The sequence below is a fragment of the Eriocheir sinensis genome, chromosome 56, assembly GCF_024679095.1.
Source record: "Eriocheir sinensis breed Jianghai 21 chromosome 56, ASM2467909v1, whole genome shotgun sequence".
Taxonomy (NCBI): Eukaryota; Metazoa; Arthropoda; class Malacostraca; order Decapoda; family Varunidae; genus Eriocheir; species Eriocheir sinensis.
The window spans coordinates 1,213,904-1,238,844 of record NC_066564.1 but is presented as its reverse complement, the minus strand read 5'-3'; the positions used below and the strand labels follow the sequence as shown (position 1 = coordinate 1,238,844).

The window sequence follows — 24,941 nt, the reverse complement described above, 5'->3', positions numbered from 1 at the left end:
ATTTCCAGGTACACAGCCAAGAAGATTACCTACAGTCTCAGACTCCTTGAACAAGCTGATGGAGATCCCTTGCCTCGGCAGCCCCTGCAGCCAGCTACTTCCAACCCATGATCCTTGCCTCATTTTAGTGGGGGTGGTTTGTATTTGGTAAACTCTTGAAACTACATCTTGACCTCAGGAAGTAGCCAGTGGAACTGTCTGCAGAGAGACAAGAAAACTTACTTGCCATTAAGAATCTAGCCCACCGGTGTCCTGCAGTTACCTGAAGCTGTAATATAGTTCTTACCATTATTATTGTTTACACTCCCATCTGTGGGAAAAGTTGTTGATAATGGTAATGTTAACAGAATAACAGTAAATAAGAGCTATACTTTTGATAATATAATTAATTGTTACAGCATATCTTTAATTATGATTAACAATTTGAGGCACATGCCAAGCTGTGCAATGCTGATTATTGAAAAAGACGTTCGAGTCTAGTGAGTGTAGACCCCTTACTCCTTATTGTATATTTTTCTATTCTCATAGTATAAGGGTTTATATAAGTTACACACTGTAATATTGAACCATGTTTAGTTCTAAGCCAGTGAGATTCTACTCTTACTCGATGTGCTGAAAGTACTATTTTTTATGGAGTATGGTGCTACGTATCGTAATAGCAGAGTGAGCAAAGTGAGTGGAGCATATTCCTGCAGTTCCATAATTTCATGTGTGCAAAAGCATGTGTCCATGTGCAGGAAATGATGGAACTGATTTCATATAATTCAAAATCTCTTGAGGTACGGACCTTGCAAAAAATAGTGCCATAATAATAGTGATTAGACAAATTGTGCGCCATCAGCAGGTGAGCAACAAATTGTCGAACCCTGTCTGGAATGCAGGTTTCATTGACACTCACATATGCTTTTTTTCTCATATGATTTTTTTTATTGCCAAGGAGACATTGTGTTTTAAGAATGAGGGAATAATAGTAGTAAATATAAAGAAGCAATGTATTGAGACACTCAAATCTCAATCTCTCACAAGCTCTGCCTCTTGGTCACGAAGACCTAGTATAATTATATAAATACTTTATAAAAGAATGCATTTATAGTTATATATAGATTTATTTGCAAGAGTGAGATGATATACATTTGATCTCCTTTTAATGTATGTAATGATAAGAGGCAATAATTGATCTTGCAGAGTGAACTCTGTAAGTGGAGTCTGGTGAAGACACTTGCTTGTCTTCATATGCACATATCAACTTTTTTACTTCATAAGTTTGGATACATTTTTGTTATTTGATCCACTTGTTATTTGCAAGGCACAGTCCTGACATTGCATTTTTACATAATCTAAAGCGATAGTGTGTATATTTCACGTGACTGAAGAGGAAAAGAGAACAGCCTCTGCTGCTAAGATTGTGACACTGATTGCATCAAAATGGACTGTGGTTATGGCAGACTTCTGGAAGTGAAACCTGCTTATGGGAATGGTAGTAGAAATCATCTATCATCACTATCACCGTGGTCAGACTTTCAAAAGCAAATAAGGCATCAGATATTAAAGTCATTAGGTGGATGTCTTTAAGGTAGAGTATGATCTTTGATGCAGTGAACTGATGTAACGCATGGCTGCTAGTGCTGTTATAAGTTTAGCAGCATCCGTCTCAGCTGGTGACAAACTGGGCTGCTAGCATAGCAAGAACCTGGATATTAGTAGAGTTCAAATTAAACATGTATGGCAAGTGATAGAATGAGTGTTTGTAATTTCCTTGTTAATTTAAGGGTCATCTTTATAAGCCTGCATTTTATCAGGATAATGATGTCAATTTATAACAGGTATACAGAGGGTCCCCGTTATTCGTCGCCTCCCTATTTGTAGTTCCACTCTTTAATTAGCAATATATTGTGACAGCAAGCCAAAAAACTCTCCATTCTTTTGCTGTTGCTCTTTTGTAATCATGCACTGTGGCTGATATCTGACCATCCAAACCTGTGTCAACACTAAAGAATATGGAAAAATTTGGGAGTAAAAGTGGTGAGTGTGCTGTTGACTGGCTGTGTCGTGAATGTCCTGCCAAGCACTGTCTGCTCCAGTCTGAGGAGTGTACCACAGCAAGGAGGCTCAACTTTTATTACCAAACTATGTATTCTGATGTCTTCATCACTTGTGCACAGTGTGACTGGATGATGAAATTGGAGTGACTGATGTTAACCCTTTCACGCATTGTGACGCGATCCGCATCAAAACGGAAGTTTCGAGCTATGAGGTGGTGAACATAAGCATTTCTTATTTATCTCTAATCAATGTTTTTTTCGGAGTCGGTAACCTTTGCTATTTATTTGCATTTCTTGATATTTTTTTCTTTCATAAGGCAGAATAATCTCTTCCAAAACCAACGATACATAATAATGCCAGGAAAAAAGAATACTCACGGGTGAAATCGATAACATGATAAAAATTTTCGCTGCACGGTCAGGATGTACGCAAGGTCCCCTAGGGAGCCCGAGACGGATGTTGCAGTGGAAAGAGAAACTTATTAAACTTTTGGTGCATGAAAGGGTTAATTTGTAAATAATTTTGGGGTCAAAATGGCTGTAGTCGCTACAGAATGGAGTGGCTTCCTCCTGAACCAAGAGCAAAACGATTGACGCCGCAGTGTTTGTCATTGGTGCTAACAGTCGCACTGTATTGCTATTATTGTAATAGGTCGCTTTAGCTCTTTTATAACTGTCTTCTGTTTAAAAAACACTATGTCCAAATGAAAAAGCATTATACTTCATCCAAAAATGAAGTCTGTCTGAAACAGACTGATCAGGTGTTCTATTAATTAAACCAAACTATATAGTTTTATGTCTGGTTACTGTTTCAATTTTCAGTGTAACATTTTTTGTCATGTTTTGTGGTTTATATTTGTGAATAATAATATTAGGAGACCCCCTGAATACTTGTGCTTATAATTTATTGACCATTTTTTTCATACTAAATTTTTTGACCAGAAGAGCCTTTTTCTTTGTCAGCATAATAAGTACCCTTAAACACTTGAAGTGAAGTGTTGGTAAAATGTGTATATTCACACACAGGGCTTTCATTTGAAAATAATCCTTTGAGGGAGGTAGTTACCAGATATTCATATATTTTTATTCATCCTTAAAGATATACATATTGCAACTGTATACCCAAAGACAGTCATACTCTGTTTCATGTCATTTCTCCAACCACAAGGATGAATTTTGATAGATATGGCACTGTGCATTGCTATCTCATGATTGGTTGAAATAAATGTGTTCTATATTGCTGGCTACTTGTGGTAAATATTTATACTGATTCTTCAGTAATATATTTGAATGTTTGTGTATACAAAGAACCATCACACCTTCTGATATAAATCCCAAACATAGCTGATTTGCCACAATAAAAAATGTACCATACAAGTACATGAAAGACAGGCTTGCACCAAACAATCAAGTCAGATCATACGTGAACAAACCATGGGCTTGAAAATATCTATTTTATCTTGTTTCAGGTACATAAAAAGACATCTGGCTCTGTAAATGCAAATTAAAGGTATTTTAAAAATTTGTTACATGTAAATCACATGAATAATGTTAAAAATAGCATGAAATCTTATTGAATGTGATGCTCGGCCATTATATGTATTATCTATGTGATTTACATGCAACAAATTATTGAAACACCTTTTATTTGCACTTACAGAGCCAAATGTTATTTCATGTACCTGAAATGAGATGAATCATAGATATTTTTAAAGCCCATTGTGTATGATCTGACTAAACTGTTTGATACAAGCTTGTTTTCATGAGCTTCTATGGTATGTTAAAGATGCAAATTGACATGTTTGGGATTTATGTAAGAAGGTATGAGGGTTCTCTTTATATATATAAACATTCAAATATATTATTGAAGAAATAGTTTGAATATTTACCCTATGTAGCCAATGACTGAACACATTGATTTTCACCCAGTCATGAGCTAACAGTTCACATGTGCCACACCTACACTTGTGAGTGGCCAGATGGTATGAAACCAAGTATGATAAGTTACTCAGGAAATACTGTATTTTAGAGGTATTTCCATACTTTATATTGGTTAAGGTGTTTTAACCTGTGAGCTCTGGGGAGTGACTACAGCTGTCCTCTGCCTGACCAAAAGTTCCATGTTTATAATGCAATTTATTGTGCAAGGAATGAAAAGTTCTTTGAAAAAAATGAAATTCATTCAGTGGCATGCCTGGTAGTCATTTTTTTTATTATGAAAAATAAAGGAAAATAAAAGGAAAAATATTGTAGGAAATAAGAGAAAATTTTCCACCAGAAAGTATAGGGAAGAGAAAATTCAACAGCAAAATAATACTGATAACTCCATAAAGATTTGTGGTACATATGTCATTGACTTGATCGCCAATTTTTCCCAAGGAGTAATCTTTATCGATTTAGATAAATATGCAAATTGGTCCTTCCATTCCCTCTTGGCTAATCTTCCCTTGTTCACTCTCTAATGATGCTCCAGTGTCAGGCCAGGGTAGAGGTGTAGCCCCGACAACTGAACCCATACCTTGATTAATTGGGTTTCTTTTGCTTCAGACATCTTGTTTATTATACATGCATTATTTCTTGTTAAGTATAAGGAACTTGCTACCTCACCTCCAATCACCATGATGCTTTTCCTCGGGCAAACGTGCTCGTGATCAAGTGAGAGGTGACCAGCACCAGCTGGCAGCACAACACATGTTTTAACTTCTGGTGCACCAACTACTGTTGCTTGTTATAGTAAAAGAGATTGTTATAGCATAAACTTACCAACATACTTACTTTCAGTAATGTGTTGGATTATCAACTCTAACTCATTACCCCGTTTGTTTTATTTCTTTGTTGATTGTGCAATTCCACAGTGTTTCAGTGAGGTTGTAGGTGTTACGTACTATAGCATTTTTTAGTGAATACCGTCATATTATAAAAGTATTATTTGCAATATATTTTATCAAGTGCCTTAAATAAGTAGGTATAATTACAAGTCAACCTTGTACTTGTAAATTACAAATTACTGAATCAAACCATATTTTCATTTTAACCTATCGTAAATATTAGAAAGTTTAGGCGCTAACGTGTAAGTATTCTTGTTTGGTGCATTAATTTAACAAAATGAAATACCTGAATCATCACATTTTTAAAATAGTTGATTAACAATAATTCAAATATTTAACCAAATTTATTCTTGCTCTTGCTGGAGTTGTAAAGTTATTGTATGCTAACACAAGTTTTCTTGCAGGTGCACTTTGTCTACAATTCAAATGTAGTGCCGGAACCTTCTGAGAGATTCCATAATTTGCTTATGAATCATTGGATGGTGTGCATGTCTAGTAACCAATATGGGAACAAAACTTTCTTCCCTTGATGGAAATAAGGTCAAGTATCTGTAACGTTTGTTCTATCTATGTCACCGGTGCCTAGTGTACTGAACTGGTTCATGGATCTGTAACATATTTTGCTCAGGGCCTCATACATGTGCATGTTCATTGGATTATCCAAAAAAATCATAACATTATCTAGTCTAGAGGTTGAATTCTGGAAACGTTTTTGGTAAGAGATGAAAATACGACCATGAAATTGGTATAGTAAAGGTATAGTTGGGACATGTGCTAAAGCTGTGCAGTGCTTATTTCCATCACACTGGCACTTGAGCCTGTGGCAGGTAGTGACTTGTTATCCTGGGACACAGGGTCCATGTGATATCCTGGTTACCAATTTATCAACCAGTCCGACAAACAGCTGGGTGGGCTGAGATTCAAACCCAGGTCTGTGGATTTGTAGCTAGGCATTCTAACCCCTGCACCACCACCCTACAGTAGCTCCATTTCCAGGTCCTATTCATTAGTTATTTAAAATGTTTTTATTCTTCATGTCTACGTCCATAGCTTTGATCCTCAAATTTTCTTTCTGATGCCACCCAATAGAATGTTTTTATTCTTAAACACGGTCCTTTCCAAAATACCTTCATGAAGACCTATGCTAACTTTCTTTTACTCTTTAGGTCCTTCATTGATCAGCCTGTGCCACTGTTTATCCTCTATCTGAGCACTGAATTTACTTTTCTTCCTTCCTTTCATCACCAGATACACACAGAATTGTCCTTGTTAATCTATATAATACGTTTGCAGGGTAAAAGTGTTTGGTTGCCCACCTCCCTCCCATCCCATCCCCCCAAAAATATATCATTCAGGAGAGGAAAGATTGTGAAGTGCAGTAGGCCATACCTTGTTCTGTGTGGTGTCCAACAACTTATCACCAGTCTTGGCCAACCACTGACCTTCAAGTTGCAGTAAGGTCAGTCCTGTTTGTTCACTGTTACTTAGTCTAATTTTAAGTGTCCTCCAGCCTGTCCATTAATAGCACTCCATTTCCATCTCGTATTTTGGAAATATTCTTGTCATACCTGATTTTATGCCATCTGTTTTCCCTGCTAATATACCTGATAGAGTCCTCCTCCCACAACTCTTGTCCTTTTCATTCTCTTTTTGGGGCATGAATAGTACAAAGCCAAAAATTAAGACTTTATTAATGACTTTGAACAAGTTTAGAGTAATTTTGCCAATGATAACATTATGGTAATACTGTCATGATAATAAAGCAATATATTCAGTTCTAATTATGAATCTGATTGCATATTTGTTTATATAGTAAAGGCATGTACAAAGGGTAGCCTCATGTCTGAATGCACATAATATAAATGTTTACCATAACACTACAGTTCAACATCACAGAGCATCAATTTTAAATTACTGCCTACCTCAAAACTGCCACATATTTATACAAACTTGTATGAAACACGGTGAATATGAAAATGAGCATACATTAAACCTGAACACTCAGCACTTGAAACTATTGGGAGGTTAAGTTTCCACAACAACATTTATATTTAAGAGTAAAAATATTGCTTTTGTTTTAAAAACAATGTTGACAAAGGGAAGTACCTCACACTTGCATACATTCCAGCCCCCATTGATTTGATTAACCCTTAAAGCGCGGGCTTATTTTGCTGTGCCTGTCCTCCCCACGAGCATATTCAGGCAACAACATACCTCACTTCAACCTTTCATACCTTCACTTCTACTTAACTCACATAACTGAATGAAGTACCATTATAAAGTACATACCCTTAACTGTTTTTTTATGTCAAGCTGAAAACTATATGACCTTTGCTAGAGTGAGTACAGAATATTGAAGTAGGGTCACTGAGAGCACATTTCTATAGACAGTTTTCCACCCTGAGTGGACTTCCCTTCTATGATTTAGTAATAAGAAGCATGACTTTTATACAGTTTGTGAACCACACACCCCCCAAAAAAAATTTACATCTAGGCCTTCTTGATGCCCTTGATGAGTATTGAGGTCAAAGGGCCCCCATCTTGAGGATGAAATTCACTGGAAGGTGAGAAGTCTAGTGGACATCTTTTCAAAGCTTACACAAGTCATACACTGACCAATAATCAGTTAAGAAAGCATGGTTGGGTATTGTTTGAAAGAAAATGACATGCTTACCCTACTTCAGCATAAACAAAATAAATTTGACGGTGCGCTAAGTCAAAAAATGCCTTGTCGACTATTGTCGACACCCACGGTTTGAGCCCAGGCACCAGCTGTCGACACCCACGCTTTAAGGGTTAAGGAATTACAATTGGGCAGAAAATGTTTTTCTGGGAACTAAAAAAAAAAAGTGGACAAAAATCTGTACGTCTGACAGTGGTAAGATATGTGCCTGGCCAAGTCCAAGTATTGAAACAACTGATTTCCAGTCAATTGCTGTATTGCTCAACTGCCTGCCTTATTGTTGTGTCTCTTTTTTTATTTTGGATTGTGATATTGAAGTTTATGTTGCCACAGTTTGTATTGGAAGCAGAATTTGCAACATATTGCATTTACAAAGCATAAATAATTTGCACAAACAATTTGTTTTGATCAGAACCATTTTGAAAAAATGGCCCTGTGATGTTTTGCGTGCTCAACTGAGTCTGTTTGTGAAGTGTGAATTCATTTTTACATTTTTGAGCCTATAATTCATTTTTTATTAACAGTTTACTTTTTTTTACATTTTTAATTAATTTGGTATTTGGTTCAAAAAAACTTTTGTCAAGGTATATGTTTATTTACCTTGTCACTGCTGAAAAAGGTTCCTTTGTTGACATATATGCTTGCTGATTGTGTTACTTGTGTTTAACTATCATCATTTAAACTATTTTGTTTTATAGAATCTCGCTGGACAAAGTGCTGGGTGTGGACAAAGGATGTGAAAAGTTGGAAAAGTCTGGATAATGGTAACTTGCCTGTATGAAAATAGGTTCCGTGGGGGCCACCCCTTGCTCCCAGGACCAAAGACCACACTAGTCTGGGGAGCCATGGTCCATTCTTGGCTACTCCTAGATCTGGCAAAAATCTAATCTTTTTCTTCTGCCTGGACCTAGCTTTTTTTTTGACATTTTTAAACATTTATTTGAGAGGTGTTAACAGGACATTAAAACATTACAGGCAAAAGGTTATTGTTCCCTAACTGTCATTTTTCTTTTCTTCTCAGGTTTCTTCCTACACTGTTGGTAATTTACTTTAATTTTCTTCCTAAAAATTCAGGCAAAATAAAATTAATAAAAAAAATAAAAATAGGACCATAATCATAATCAACTAGTTCAGACTAAAATCTCAGCTAACTGTTCAGCTGAGTGGCAGTATTTTGGTTTTTCCGATCTCAGTCCAATAAAAAAAAAAATTATTCATATACTTGATTCTAGTACATATTGTATTTACATGCAAATGCAAGGTTGCATCATGTGCAATGCAATGGACAATTTTTTTTTTTTTTTTTTTTCTTTTTTGCAATTTTTTTCTGTGTGGATAACTATATAGGGGAGCTGATCTGATGCATGCCCTGAGTCTGATCAGTGCCCCACTGTCTGATGTATGCGTGTGGTCATGTGACGTTAATATCCTTTCAACCCCCTGCCTCAATTGACCTCTTCTCTAATTTCTCCTTTTTCTTACACTGCAAATTTTTTTTTTTTTTTATGAATGATTTTTTTTTTTATTGACAAGAACTTTTATAAACCTTTGCACTGCCTGGCCTCCCTTGTTTGTCACATTGTCAAACTCTTCTCTCCGTGCCTCACTTCTTTTACTTCTTCTGGATTCACTTCTTCTGTCATAATATTTTCCATGTACAGTATCACAGTCATATTTTACATATAATTATGGTATATGGCAGACAAGCAAACAATATGGCAACAAATAAATGTGCACAGGCACAGCACCTGTGGAGCGGGTTGGAGGCGTCAAGGAGACGCTAGCTGAGCAGGCAATGGTGTTTAAATGGTGTACAGTTATTGTTGTTACACAACAAACACATTAATTATAGAGAAAACACAACACCTCTTTTGTACAAGTAAGGAAAGAGAGAAAAGGGTGTAGGACCCCACGATATAGGAGGTCAACCGGAAATGTGGCAGATGGGTGGAGGAGGTGCTACACTACAGCGGGCAGCACTCTATTCAGTCTCTTGGTGTGAAAGAAATGGAAATACAATATTTCAAGGGCTATGAGAAAGAAATACTGCAATATTTAATTTGAATTAAACATTTTTTATATGAAAATATAGAAGAGGAGAAAGCATTGCTTATCTTGCTTTCCTGTAAAAGAAAACCATTGCAAAGAAAACCTGGCAACTCCAGCTGCTTCTTGCTATTTTTCGTTTAGCTGATGCACTTTTACATAAGCAAATGAGAGGTATTGTATTTCCATCTCCTCAAGCCAAGGGAGTGGATGGCACAGTGCTGCCCATTGTAAAGTCTCCCACAAGCAAGGTGGGGCAAGTGACAGGTACACTTCATTTTGTAACAATCAGCAAATTAGTTCACATAAACCACTGATTGGGTTCCCATCATCTATCCCAATACTATTTTGCATTGTTAAGACATTCCCACTTACAGTTATGAACTAATATGTTATGAGATTTATGTATGTATCAATTTTAAGCCATCAATTTTATAATGTTGTTGGCTTAAACTTGCTATAAATGTATTGGTATGATATTATACCTATTAGTGGTATTAAATTTTAAATCATAACCACTTAGAAAATTCATATGTACTAAATTTTTTAACAGCACTTCTGTCAGCACAATGATGTAACAGGCAGTGCTCTCAAATCTGACTGTGTGTCCAGGCAATGGAAAAAAGCTGACAATGATAAATTAATGAGATAAAATATACTTGAAGTGACTAGAGATCCCTCAAAAACAAAAGCATGGCAATACAGTTATAAAAGACTTTCTCCACGTGTTGAATTAACCATATTAGTAGTTGATTCAACTGCCTAACCATAGCTATATGCAGTTAATTATGAGTTTATGTAATGTATATTATGAGATGAGCACCAAGGAATTGGTCCCTATTTATTTATTGGAAAACATTAAACAGCCATTTGATGATAAAGTCTACTTGTAATGATGATAAGTAACCCCTGGATACTTGCTTGAAGACATGACATGCCACTTATGTAATGTTAGCCACATCTCTAACCAGTATTAATACAGCTGTAGGAAGTTTGTCGTGCTGCCGTCCCTCCATGCTGGATCATCAGCCACCTGAGTCCTGCACATGGGGCAAGTCCGTTCTCTGTCAAACCAAGTGACGACACACTGCTCACAGAAGATGTGCTTACACCGCAGCATTGTGGGGGAGTAGAAGTCATCATGGCAAATGGGACAGAGGCCGCCTGCATCGTCCAGCTGGGCTTTACTAGGGGTGCAGCCATAATTCTGAAAGCATTTCATATAAATAGAGACCCACGGAAAATTATAAACGTGTATACCGTGTTAGATTTTTACGCATACTCAATTTCATATGAAGGATGTATAAATAGAATTGTACTGAAAATACTTCAGTAGAATTGCATCATTTGTGAAGAGGGTTGGCAATGATTAAATCAAATTGATTTAATCATTTGATTAAATCATTGATATATATATATATATATATATATATATATATATATATATATATATATATATATATATATATATATATATATATATATATATATATATATATATATATATATATATTATAAAATCAATGATTTTTTGATTTTTAAAAAAAAATCTAAAATCACCAACCCTGTTTGTGAAGATGGTGTTAATATGTTATGGGTACAGCATGGCTCCTCTTTGGCCGACTATGTAGAGGAGTGGCTTCCCATCTTGCCAGTTGTGGGTTCGATCCCTGGCACGGCAAATCCGTTTTGGGCTGGATTATTTTTTCGTGTTTTGTGACATGCAGAGGTCATGTGGATGAATGTAGAATGTAAAATTCGGGGAGCACATGGGCAAACTCCCTGTTTACAGCTCTGACATATGCTAATTCTAAAGGTTTCATTACATTCACGTTCATTTTTGAACTGCAACTGTATTTAAAAACAAAAAGCACTGCTCCCCAATACATATATGCTTTCTTCTTACCACGCTATTGACAAACTTAACGATGGCTCCTTGAAAGCACTTCATCTTGGTAACAATGTCTGGGCCCTTGCAAACCATGTACGCTGCCGAGAAAAACACTCCCAGGACCTTGGGGGGACCGGTATAGCCATCCAGCAGATAGGAGAGCCAGGGTTGTATGGGCGCCAGACACCGGTATAGCTGAGACCCCATCTCAACCACCAGAAAGTACTTGCCCTGGAGAATGATTAGTAATTAAAATAAAATTCATAATCCTGCTTCTGTTCATTTACCCCTCATCAATCCTCAATAAGCTTTTTAGTTCCCCTCTTTCTTTCTTCTAAGGTCTAAAGAAAGGATAGAAAAGTAATACAGTAAAACCCCAACTATCCAGTGCAATGGTTAGCGTAGCTGACTATGAATCTGCGGGGCTGGGTGTGAATCTTGGCCTGGGCAGTAGGCATGCAGCCCACCTAGCTGTTCATCCTTCCTTTTGGGAAGTTCAATAAATGGGTACCTAGGAAAACTTGGGGAAGGTAAACTGTGGTAACCTGGATGTTGCTCTGTGTCTGGTTAATTGGTTCTCTCCCACCCAAGGCTCGAAGGGAGATGAGCACCACCACCACATGCAGCTATAGCAGATGCTCCCAACTTTACATAAAACACAGCCTCGTCACCACAAGCTGATCACTTTGCCAGAGCCACCTGGTTCCTAACAGTGGGAAAACAGGTAAGGTGAATTCATTATATGAAGGCAGAAATAAAGAGGGTGTTAGTGCAGACCACAAGCAAGTTGAGAAAATAAAAACAAATATCTTACCCTGTTTTGGTAATGCATAAATGAGTGAGGCATGAGGGTGATGACAGTTTTCACCAAAACAGTGGCCAGCTTCAGCACATAGTCAGACACGATCACTATCCACATGAGGTCCAGTACTCCGAACCCCTCATGTTCAGGAGGGATGAGCAGAGCACTGAAGAGAAAACATCAACCTTAGTGATCACCAATGCTGACTGCAGTCATGAAATACAAAATATCAAAATAGTGGAGTATAGACAGGAGATAGCTGAAAGTGAATGCTAGAAAGAGTAAGGGTATGATATTTGAGAGGGAAAGAGAGCAGACCACTGGTTTTGCAAAGCCATGAAGAGTGAGAGCAGAGAGCAAAATGAAGTGTAGGATATGGCTGGGGGAAGAGATTGGAGGAGGTGACTGAGTTACATATTTGGAGGTAGTTGTATGGAAGGTGAGGTGGGGGAAAGCAGTGAAGGGCAAACAGGTAGTAAGTGCATTGGAGAGTTATGTGAGGAAGAAGTGTGAGCATGGGGGTAAAGGGGGGCATATGGAACAGTACTATTCTGCCAACTCAGTCATATGTCAGATGTGGACTTGGAGTGCAGTACAGCAATCTAGAATACATGCAGTGGAAATGAGTTATAAACGAGGTGCATGTGGTGTTTCTGGATGGGATGGAGAATAATGAAAGCATGTGACGGTGGAGGGGGTGGATTGTGGAATGGTCGAATGGGTGAAGCTGAGATGGTTTGGATATATGATCAAAATGAAGGAGAATGAATTTGTGAAGAGAGTATGTGAGGGAAGGACTGAGGGATGGGGTGTCAGGGAAAGACCACCTTTGAAGTGGATCAACAGGGTGAGTGAGTATTGGAGCGTGAGAGTTAGAAGAAGCAAGATTGAGTGTACTGAGTAGTAGTGGCAAAACAGGGAGAGATGGAGACACTTCTGCAGCTGCCACCCAATGGAGGGAAGTTCCTATGAGGGAACAGGCCGTCCAAGATATAAAATATAGATATGGAGTATAGAACTGCACTCTTGCACCTCAAATATATACAAAATTTCAGGAATAAAAAGCACATATCTGCTGCAAAGTATACCTGTAGAACAACTTGTCAGTTCTGTAGGAATAATACAAGAGGAAGACGCCTGCAGGCAAGTTCACTAGTAGAGCGAGCAGGGGCTTGATGGGCCGCCTCCCCTGCTGAGACACAGCCTTTTTCACGATGTTGTTGCTCCATAGAAACCCAATGACTAATGTTAAGATGACCATCAGTCCTATAAATAATAAAAAAACATGCCTAAACAAATATTAAACAAATAAGTAAATAAAATAAAGCCAGGTCTTATAACCATATCTTGTGGCACAATCGCTTGATCTTGTTTGCAAAGTTGGAACCGTGTCAAGGTCATATCATGAAAATTATCTGTACATTTTATGAAACCCCTTTAGGGTCCATTCAGATGGCACTGAATTGACTGGTGCACTTAATATTCTATTCAATGGGATATTTGTGTTCAAAATTCCAGTTTCATCCAGAATCTGGATGAAGCTCATAAATGGCCATTTTCCTATTTAAGAAGTCCTAATATTTTGTTTTAAGAACAAGGAAAAAGACACATTCAAGCAAATATGCAGCTGCTATGTATGGAGATCAAAATGAAGCCTTGTTACATGTGGGCTTAAAGTTTACACTTTAGCCAAACATAAAACACAAGCATGCATGTATGTAAGTAAGCAACTTCATCATAATGGCTACATGTACCTCTTTAACCCGGTAACTGTGCGGATCATATTTTTTAAAGGCCTCTCTAAGCGAGAAAAAAGAGAAAAAATCATCACTCACTCAAATCATTTCATAATGCAGTAAACCCTCAGTATAATGGCCCCGCTTATAACAGATTTCGGATATAACAGACAAGGTCAGACGGTCAGAAATCCACGGGGACCGACCAAGAATAGTTTTTGAACCATCCGCTTCCGGTAACTACAAGTGTTTGCTGGCCACCTCGCCCTCCTCCCTTTATCTGCTGCCCCATCCTTTGGTTACCGTAGTGTTTTTCAGCCCACCTGATGAAATATTTTCCTCCTCGTGGTTTCCATTCAAATGAAGAATGTATTTATACCACAAGAAAGTCGCATGGACCAATCCAGGACGTAAATGTAATGGAAAATAGCCAAGTGTTTGTGAGTGTCAGTACTGACACAGCTTAAGGGGGGCTAAGCCCCTAGTTAGGTAGGTTAGGGTAAGTTATGTTTGATTAGTAAATTTATTCGGCACTAGGTGTGGGGTGCGGAAATACGCAGCACGGGACTGGACATCGCAGAAATAAGTCGCTCTGCTGTCCACCACGCATGCGCACTGGGGGAATACACAGCAAGATAAACAATAATTTGCCTGGTTTTGTTCTAGTTTGTCCACTTGTGATCTTCGTGAGTGGTGAGTGAAATATAGGAACAGCAAGCAAGTTGAACATCTCTCTCTGCAAGTTATTTTGTGGCTGCAGCTGCAGCGGGTGTACAACAGGCATTGAAAAGTCGATCATTTAATGATTTGTGACAGACACAGTTATCAGATGATTTCATAACACACCGAAAACTATATATAAAAAAAAAGTTTCGTCCGCCAGTGCGAGATTGGTGCACTTGTAAAATTTTACCCCCTGCAGGGCCCCACTGCTAACCTGGCAGCTTCAGTGCCTCACAGTCCATTGTCAAGTGTGCTATGCAGCTATACAGACAACATGTACACAACATACACAATAAAAAAATATATACCTACGTTTATTAGGTTCGTCGGTATTATTTTACATTTCCTTCATTTTCGCCGCTTATAACGGACTAAGTTCTCTCCCAATAAGTTTGTTATATCGAGGGTTTACTGTATGTATCAACGCATTTGTGATCAGTTTATGCATCATCTATTTTTGGGGGCTATAACATGGGAAAACTTAGGCCCGTCGCTGCTACCGGGTTAAAAGTGAAACTATTCCGGCTATACCTGTAAGATGATCAAAGACAGCCTTGGCAAGAAGAATGAAGAGGAAGATGCAGTAATTCCAAGCCACCAGCAGGCCACTGCGAACCTCTGGGAACTGACTCAGCAGCTCCGTCAGGGATTCACTGGCACTTCTGAAAATGAAGAGTCATGATCTGTCTTGCTAAATATCAACACCAATTATTACTGTACACATGCGTTCCTCCGTTTCCACAAGATTATAAATATTTTTATTTCTTCATGTAACAATCATGAAGGAATGGACTCACCAACTTATCTCAACAGGGTAAGATCTGAGGTTTCATATTTAGTGTGTGTGTGTGTGTGTGTGTGTGTATCTAGCTGCTGTATACAGGATATGAGAAAGGTTCCTATTTATTTGCGATCATTATTATAATTATTATACTTGTGTGAGTGTGCATTACATATGTTCCATTTTGAGTACAACTTCCTAATTCTCATACTCCTGCTATCATTTTTGTAATTAACATTCCTTCTAAACAGCAACATCACTTGGATCAAATCTAGCTTTTATCATTTCAAACTTAAGCAACACATTCATATTTTTAAGTTTTCATGTTCATGTCATAAGTCTGACAGATTAATATTTGCATTCATCAGTGCAGCCCCTGTCTCCACACTATACACATTTAAATTAGATCCTTCCCAGCAGTGGCTGGATCCCTAGCGAGTATGTACGGATGCTGCTGAGTAGCTGTTTAAAAAATGTTCAATTTCTATAATTACCTCATCTATTACACAAGATGGGTAAATTTTGTTGAAACCACTGGATTGGGCAAAGATTGTACAACTCTAATGTGGTTTTCAGAACACTATAGGTAAAAAAAATAAAGTAATTATGGTGAAAAGAAGTCAGAGAATAACATTCGATGTTTATACAACTCATTACATATCCTTTCTTGCCTACTCTTATAAGGTACTCTAATCAAAATTTGAAAATAGCATCATATTTAGGAGAATATTGAGCACAAAAAGAAGTTTTACTCTCTATGGCTACAAATATTGATAATATGCAAAAAGATGTAAAAATATTTAATGTCATTGTGACTTTTACTTACCATAATTATTTTTTATCCATTGAGTTTTAAAAGAGCATTATAGTTGTATAATTACTGCTTAACTAATGGTGTCCACAAAATTTGTATATCTTACGTAACAGATGAGCTAAGTAAAGATAGATAGATTTTTTAAGCTAGACTTGTGTGTTGGGTGAGACACTTCAATAACCAAGCTCTCTCGGCTATGAGCCAGATCCAGCCTGAGTGATAGCTTAAGATTGGAGAACTAAACATTTATTCATCGAATGTCCCACCTGTTATTGGCATTGTCCTCATTAGCAGCATCTGAAGTATTACCATTTTCACCCGCAACTGCTGTTACACCCGAGGCTGCTGTTGGTAGTAATGGTTCTAGTTGTGAGGGAGTATTGTCGAGATGGTCAGGAGGTTCTCTCGTTCTCATTCCGCCAGGACCCTCCCCATCTATGGTGTGTGTGAACTGTTCACTGTTTGAGAGATCAATGGTGCTGGGGAGGCTCCTATCAGGACTGCCACCAGCCTCAATGTCTATTACAACATTCTGACTGGCCTCTGCCTGCCTCTGCCCTGCACTGCCTTCTGGGTGCTGCTGTTGTGGCTGAGAACCAAACAGTGATGGCCACCCTGACCAGACAGGAGACTCCTCCCTCTCATCAGGAAATGATTGCTCCTCAGGCCTACCTCTTCTTGACTGGTGTGTGAGTTGTCGATGATGAAGCCTGAAGTAAATAAAAAGGGTTACCGTATATTTCATATTTACCTTGGAGAAAGGCATTTTTGAGCAGGAATCCCTTATCAAAAGATTTTAAAGCATGGAGATTTTGCAACCTCTTCTTCCAGCAGTCCTATGGAGTAACAAGCCTTCTTTATTAACTTAATGAATAAGCCTACAACTTTGCTTTCCTTACTGATCCAGAGATTTTGGTTTGTCATCCAATGTGTATTTCTGACGGTCTTAGAGACATCATGCCTGAGACTCTAGACATCTTAGCTTGTGATTCTTCAGCTTGTTCTGTTGAACTATATATACAGGAGGAGCCAGTGAAATTACAGGGTTAGGTTCTGAGACACCTGTTGTAAGTTGAAATGGCTGTATGCCAAAAACAATGTTAGCAGTGTAGCTACATTAGTATATAAAAGCTTGTCTCTAAGAAATTAAAAAGAACAATTGTTGTGGTTGTACTGGATGTGACTTTTTATGGGATAGAATAATAACTGCAACATATTAATGCTGAAAAAGGCAAGTTGTCCTTTTAATTAATAGCATCAGGTTTGTTAACATGATGGAGTAGCCAGTGACCTCTGTGTCTGTTTTGTTTTTGTACTCATGTGGACACATTTTGCTTGTCCAGCATCAATCCTATGTACTTCAACTATCAGAGTGAGTGTTCACAGCACTGCTCCGTCATATTCATATGGAATGACTTTCTGTTTGAGTTCAGCGGCTGGGGGGATTCCACCTAATCGAGAGCCTCTAGTTTATTATGATGACTGCTTGCAACCCTGGCAATAAAGTGTTGCATCATCATTATTCTAGGGTGCCTTTGAAACATCGTCTATATAAAATATGCACATTATACTCCAGGAAGTATGGTCTGTAAATTAATCAAGTGGCAGTAATGCCTACCTTCGAGCATATGTATTTAAGGTTCTCTGCCGGGTGTGGGCGACAAGCGGCCTCAAAGAAGTAAACACCTGCCGCCAAGTGTTGGTCTGGAGGCGGCTTGTGAGGGAGACGGGTAAGGCTATTCTCCTTGACCGGGCAGCCTCCTCTGGGTTAACAATGGGTCGCCCATGGCCTGCCATTTCTAGTCTGTTGGGTAAATAAAGAAAAAGAAAAATATAAGTAAATGATGGGTGTAGGAAAGGCAAATGTGTAATAGGACAATTCTCAGAAGAGCTAAATGAGTGCCTTGAGCATTACATTGATGGCTGATATGAATGCAAGGGTAAGTGGAGAACAAATTAGTGATGTGGTTGGAAAGTAGGGCATGTACGGAGCAAAATTAAAATGGTGAGTGCCACTGCCTAGCCTCCCCCTGCTGCCTTGTAGGGTTTGCCTTTTTCATTCAGGCAAAGGCTAGGGCCACCACTTAAAATAAGTGGTTGGGTTTGCAAGGGCATGCACCCAGAAAATCTTGTGGCAAAAACTGAAAATGGCTCGATTAATGAGCCATAAAACGTCCAACCGCTCAGGAAGAGTGAAAACGGACGTTAAAAAAATGATGATGATGAGTGCCTAGTTAACAGATGTGCTGAATTTCTAGTCATAAATGGTCCATGGGTAGACATGGAGGAGAAGAGTTGAAAAGAATAAGCAGAGGAGTTTCATAAACTTCATAGCAATATATGAAAGAATATGAAAGATTTTTACTAATAAAAAATATTTTTGAATTTAGTGTACACCATTTGATTAATGGTGAGTAAGTTAGGAATTTTTAGCCAAATAGTGTCTGTCAAGACCTAAGTCTACTCTATCAAATAATAAATCCCAATAATGACAAAAGCATATATATTATGAATCTTCAGTAGGTGCCCTCGCACATCAGCATTGTGGCCACTCTGGCACACTCACGTCCCCAGCCAACAGACAGGCCTCCCAACCACAGTGACCTACTAAGACACCTAAGACAGACTTATAACAGACACTGGACTGCCAGACTGACCAGACAAACCAACTCATGACAATACAGACATTTACTGGTAAATTTTCAGAATATCACCCGTGGGACATTGGATGGAACAATTATTTTTTCTGGATCTGGATCTGGATTAATGATATGCAGGGCACCCGTACAGGTGCATAACATGCACTGGTGCATTTTGAAATAATTGGCTATCTGATTCTGTCGCAAAACACCATTCTTTTTCACACCACAACCACCCCACAACCTTATCCTTAGAAAACTGATGATTTGCAACAGAACAATTAACAACTTAAACTAACCTAACCTAACTCAACCTTCCTAACGAGGGGGCTTTGTCCCCCTCGACCAACCCCCGTTTTCAAATTTCATTTCAGCATGCAAACAAATTTAAACAAGCCTATCCCAAATATGCATCTCTCTCTCTCTCTCTCTCTCTCTCTCTCTCCATACCTATGGTAATACAGAATTTGAACTAATATAATTATCATTCTCATTATTAGTATTATTAGTTATTTTTATTATAATAATAAATACTGTAATAAATGTGCATTACTTTGTGTTATATTACGTGATGTGTGGGGTGGTGTGATATGTTGTGTTATATATATATATATATATATATATATATATATATATATATATATATATATATATATATATATATATATATATATATATATATTGTCTGTGCTTTCTCTTATTGAAGCATGCAGTCCCTGCTCTCTCCCTTCCTTCCCTCTTACAATGTACAATACCATGACGGTCACGACTGACAAATATTTAGGAAAAATATCAATATCTTAAAAAAAAAGTGGTTTGTGATGGCAAAGCAATACAGCAGTGTGTTGTATGGACACAAAATACTTCATACAGCACCAAGGGGTTCTTTGCTGTGAGATGAGTAATGTTATGAAATAATACCCACGCCCTGACCCAGCCATCACTCGCCTGAGGGTTGGACACATGCCTCAGTGCCCACCTACACAGACTGAACATAGTCCAGGACCCACACTGCCCATGGCGCCCCACCCTGCCTGACACACCAGAACACTTCCTGCTCCACTGCCCAAGACTCCACCCCCTATGCACCAACCTCAAGGCATCCCTAACCAGGCTCCACCTCCACAGGGCCTGCTGGGCGGCCACACCCTCAGCCCCAACACTGCCTGCAGGTGCACACAGCCTTTCCTGCCGGGGCGGGTCAGCGTGACAGGATCTAACCTCTGCCCAACACAACACCAACGACAGACACAAGCAACCTGTACTGCCGGGGCTATAGAGGCCGTGGCCCCATGGCATAACCAGCAGGCCCTTAAAACACTGAAGGAAATATATTGAAGGACACGTTCTAGACAAACAGCTTTCCCTGTCTGTATCTTCTTCACATACTATTCAATCCATGCTTATTTGGTCACCCATGTTTTCCTTGGTGCCTCTGCCAAGCTCCTCGGGTTCATTCACACCACTATCTCCTCCCAGGAAGAGAAGAGAGAAAAAAAGAGAAAAAATAAGCACCTCTCCTCCTCCTCGCCCAGGCAGGTAAACAACTTGCATTCCAATGGGATGAAAATTGCAAAAAATAAACTAAGTGTAGACTATCAATCCCTATAAAGCCTTCTGTACTCATGGAAATATATATACGTCAACGAGAGTATATTTATAGTGCACCCATTTCTTTCAGTTCCCAGTACAGGTATATACATGACTAACGAATGCGATGTCAAGTGTTTGTGACGAGTAGATATTTCAACATTATCAATCTGTTCATGAGTATATACACTCAATCTGAAAGATAACTGAAGCTTTTAGTCAGATAAAACTGGACAGAGTAGGGCGAAGGTGAAGGAGGGTGGGGGACTACCCTATTCTGCCCTCGCCCTTCCTTCCTTCCTTCCTGCCTTTTTTATCTCTTGTCCTCGTGGCCGATAATGCCGAAAATTCGCACCAAGACGTTGTGGTCATGGAATCTAAATTTAGCAAACCAAAACAAAGGAAAGCAAAGCAAAGCAAATTCATTACCACAACTTCGCACCGTATATTATATGTTGCCTCGCCCTTGCCTCCGCCTCGTTGTGTGCAGGGGTGCTCGGGACTGCTGAGTGCACTGCTTGCTCTAGTTGTCTGTCGGCTGAGTCAATGTGATTCACAGACTGACTGGCGAGCTGGCTGGGTCTGCACATGGCCACATGCTCCAGTCAGGTCAGGGATTTGAAGCCCAGCTGCTACCCCTTGGCAGGGGCAATTTGGGCGGAGCCACTCCTTCCTAATCACTTCCCAGTAGCCAACCTCTGAAGTCTGGGCTGACCTGACCTCCCTTCAGGTCCGGTGAGGAAGCTGAGACAGGTCCACGGTCCACACCCAGCCTCAAGCACGTGTGGTTACGAAATGTTGTAACCGAAATCTCTCACAAGGCCTATAGATCTTGCCCAAGCTCAGTCGGGAGGGAACGTGCTGGCGATCGTACGTGAGTATATCGTGTAATCAGAACATGGTGACACACACACGCAAATAAGTCGAAGACAAGGTGCCTGAGAGATATCAAGAAACAGCTTACCCCATATACAGATGCATTAATTGGCACCTGGAGTGACCTCGACAAGGAGATAGTTCATGCTAAAAATATTCATGAATGTAAAAGGTTGACTTTATAAATTGAGATTTGGAGACGGGATCACCATGAGCGTATACCTCACTTCCTGTATATATAACAATTAGGTAAATACATCTATAAAAAAAAATATGTAAAATACACCCAAGACTTAGCTGCAGCCAACTACCAAAGCACAAGAACGGCATTAAATACTACGTACATCATGAGCAACATACTTTGCTCTCCAAATATATCCAGAATGAAGATTTGTATATCGGAAGGAGCATGGTGGTGTACTTGAAAGTCTTTGAACTTTACAATTCTCAATTAAAACAGAGCTAAAACTTACGAGCAATTCTGTACTTATCAGGTGAGGGGATATAATCTTTAAGAACATACGAACATTAAAACAGCTAAAACTTACGAGCAATTCTGTAGTTATCAGGTGAGGGGATACAATCTTTAAGAACATACGAACATTAAAACAGCTAAAACTTACGAGCAATTCTGTAGTTATCAGGTGAGGGGATATAATCTTTAAGAACATACGAACATTAAAACAGCTAAAACTTACGAGCAATTCTGTAGTTATCAGGTGGGGGGATATAATCTTTAAGAACATACGAACATTAAAACAGCTAAAACTTACGAGCAATTCTGTAGTTATCAGGTGGGGGGATACAATCTTTAAGAACATACGAACATTAAAACAGCTAAAACTTACGAGCAATTCTGTAGTTATCAGGTGAGGGGATATAATCTTTAAGAACATACGAACATTAAAACAGCTAAAACTTACGAGCAATTCTGTAGTTATCAGGTGAGGGGATATAATCTTTAAGAACATACGAACATTAAAACAGCTAAAACTTACGAGCAATTCTGTAGTTATCAGGTGAGGGGATATCATCTTTAAGAACATACGAACATTAAAACAGCTAAAACTTACGAGCAATTCTGTACTTATCAGGTGAGGGGATATAATCTTTAAGAACATACGAATATTAAAACAGAGCTAAAACTTACGAGCAATTCTGTAGTTATCAGGTGAGGGGATATAATCTTTAAGAACATACGAATATTAAAACAGAGCTAAAACTTACGAGCAATTCTGTAGTTATCAGGTGAGGGGATATAATCTTTAAGAACATACGAATATTAAAAGAGCTAAAACTTACGAGCAATTCTGTAGTTATCAGGTGGGGGGATATAATCTTTAAGAACAAACGAACATTAAAACAGAGATAAAACTTACGAGCAATTCTGTAGTTATCAGGTGGGGGGATATAATCTTTAAGAACATACGAACATTAAAACAGCTAAAACTTACGAGCAATTCTGTAGTTATCAGGTGGGGGGATATAATCTTTAAGAACAAACGAACATTAAAACAGAGATAAAACTTACGAGCAATTCTGTACTTATCAGGTGAAGGGTTATATCTTTCACTAAATGTATGGGTGAATCGACTACCCCGTGCTACAATAACTTGTGTATATATGTGACACGCAAGGTTATTAGGAAAACAAGCGCCAAATACACGCACGCACAAGGGAACCAGATGCTACAATAGTTGCAGGTATAACAAGTTGTCAAATACCACAACACGAGGGCCAGAGTTGATACTATTCCACCAATCAAACCCTCGTAAGCACCGCGTGGGTTACTAATAAGCTTGTATCTGGGCAAGTGCGAGAGTCGAATCGGTTAGATGACATGTGAATGCACTGGTACTTGAAAGATGATGAATCGTCAACATAGTAACTATACATAAAAAGTCAGGACCACAGAATACAAACAAGCCAATTATTAGTCAATTACACGTGAACGATTCAAGAGATGACGTAACGGAAGATAACGTCCTGCTGTTTATAAGATGAGTGAAGACGAGCTACAACAATCGTTCACTATGTATGTATTAAAGGATGTGGATCCCTTGGAAGCAAACCTTAGCTTCGAAAATCCCTAGGATGGTGTGACGTTACGAACCCGCACAAAATATCACATACCAAATCAAATAAGATGATAACGTGCAAAGGTGATTGATCTCAGACTCAATTAATCAGTAGGGGGCATAGGCCTACGCCGGGGAGGGGGGGGGGGGGTGAGCGTCGGCTCGGCCAGGATCTTTAAAACCCGGTGACCCTACGACGTCAAGCCCGGGGGCCTCTCCATGCAGGCCTGCTTCCCATCCTCAGAATACTTGGAAGCATTCTATAGGAGCAAAACAGCCGGATAACAAGACGGAACGAAATGAAATTCTAAAACACATCACAAATTGTAGCCTATCTTCTGGAAAAATGGACTTGCGCGCGCACACACACACACACACACACACACACACACACACACACATGTTTATCTATCTATTAACTAACCTTGTAATGTGATGGTTGAGAAGCCACTCTCAACGAAGGCTTCTCTTGAGTCTCTCTCTCCTCTTCACTGCGTGCAGCAATCTCCAGGCCCAACCCTTGTAAGTACTGTTTCCTTGTGGTGTGCTGATAACGCCTGTTAAGCAATCACTTTCTTTTCCTCTCTTCCTCGACGCTCACTTAATGATTCCTGTTCCAGTCATCCATAGCACCCATTCCACCTCACTTCCTTGTTTGTTCGGCTAAACACATGCCCCATTTCTCCGCCCCGGGTTCACTTCACGGTGTCAGAGAGCCTCTAGCGCAAACGATTTGTTCTCACGTGGTAATGGCTCTTCTCTGCAGGATGAGGTGGACGTACTGGTGGTGGGTGAGGGCAGGAGGGACAGCCTGTCGCGCCCTACCACAACCTGGTCCTCACTGGCACCCTATATAATCCCTGCTGCTCTCGCCGTGGCCACCGTCACGCGTGTGGTCATGGCAGGGAACGGAGAGATAACGCCGAGCGGAGATAACACACACGAGAACCATTATTTCAGACTTTATTTTACTTTATGGATGAAAGATTATTCCTCTTTGAATTTGCATACAATCGATTGCATGTATTTAACCCGGTAGCCGTGACGGGCCAAATTTGTGGCTTTACCGTGTAGCAGCGACGGGCCAAATTTGTGCCATGATTTAAACCACAAAAAATAGATGATACATAAACTGATCACAAATGCTTCGATATATATTATGAAATGGTTTGTGTGAGTGATGATTTTTTCTCATTTTTCTCGCTTAGAGGGACCATTAAGATTGATTGATTGATAGTTTATTGTTGCAAGTAAAACAACAAAGGAGAAGGAAACATGATCTTCATTTGAACCTCCAAGCACACTATCAACGAGGAAGGATGGTTTTAATCTTAAGTTATCTGTTATCTCCCAAGGACGACAAGTTGTTTTATGGTGGCTGATGTGTAAAAAGTGAGGTAAAAGGTAATTGT

The 24,941-nt window shown here is 39.1% G+C and overlaps 2 protein-coding genes across 18 annotated transcripts in view; one reads left to right on the top strand and one right to left on the bottom strand.

Moving 5' to 3' along the window:
- Window positions 1-5,059, top strand: part of LOC126984150 (FYVE and coiled-coil domain-containing protein 1-like) — a 46,325-nt gene extending 41,266 nt beyond the window's left edge. For all 12 annotated transcript variants that reach the window (XM_050837534.1, XM_050837532.1, XM_050837540.1 and 9 more), the window contains one exon: window positions 9-5,059. In XM_050837534.1, coding sequence (XP_050693491.1) covers window positions 9-111 — 103 coding nt within the window. In that variant the 3' untranslated portion in view covers window positions 112-5,059. The remainder of the gene's footprint in view (window positions 1-8) is intronic.
- A 4,358-nt stretch (window positions 5,060-9,417) lies between these two features.
- On the bottom strand, window positions 9,418-24,473 carry LOC126984149 (RING finger and transmembrane domain-containing protein 2-like). 6 transcript variants are annotated; one of them, XM_050837526.1, is made up of 8 exons: window positions 21,005-21,410; window positions 17,965-18,150; window positions 16,613-17,056; window positions 15,283-15,413; window positions 13,381-13,558; window positions 12,305-12,458; window positions 11,506-11,721; window positions 9,418-10,806 (listed from the first exon to the last, which is right to left on the bottom strand). In XM_050837526.1, the coding sequence occupies exons 2-8, from the start codon at window positions 18,141-18,143 to the stop codon at window positions 10,573-10,575; spliced, it is 1,536 nt and encodes a 511-aa protein (XP_050693483.1). In that variant the 5' UTR covers window positions 18,144-18,150; window positions 21,005-21,410; the 3' UTR covers window positions 9,418-10,572. The 6 variants fall into 6 exon arrangements, with proteins under 6 accessions (XP_050693483.1, XP_050693485.1, XP_050693484.1 ...); XM_050837528.1 differs by having other exon boundaries at window positions 21,018-21,410; XM_050837527.1 differs by lacking the exon at window positions 21,005-21,410 and adding an exon at window positions 20,501-20,610.
- Between the last annotated feature and the right edge of the window lie 468 nt (window positions 24,474-24,941).

Coding starts and splice junctions, on each gene's coding strand:
- LOC126984149 (XM_050837524.1), bottom strand. CDS start 18,143: ATGGCAGGCCATGGGCGACCCATTGTTAACCCAGAGGAGGCTGCCCGG. Junction 13,559..15,282: donor TGTCTTTGATCATCTTACAG/GTATAGCCGGAA, acceptor TATTATTTATAG/GACTGATGGTCATCTTAACA. Junction 12,459..13,380: donor ACTGACAAGTTGTTCTACAG/GTATACTTTGCA, acceptor TTTTCTCTTCAG/TGCTCTGCTCATCCCTCCTG.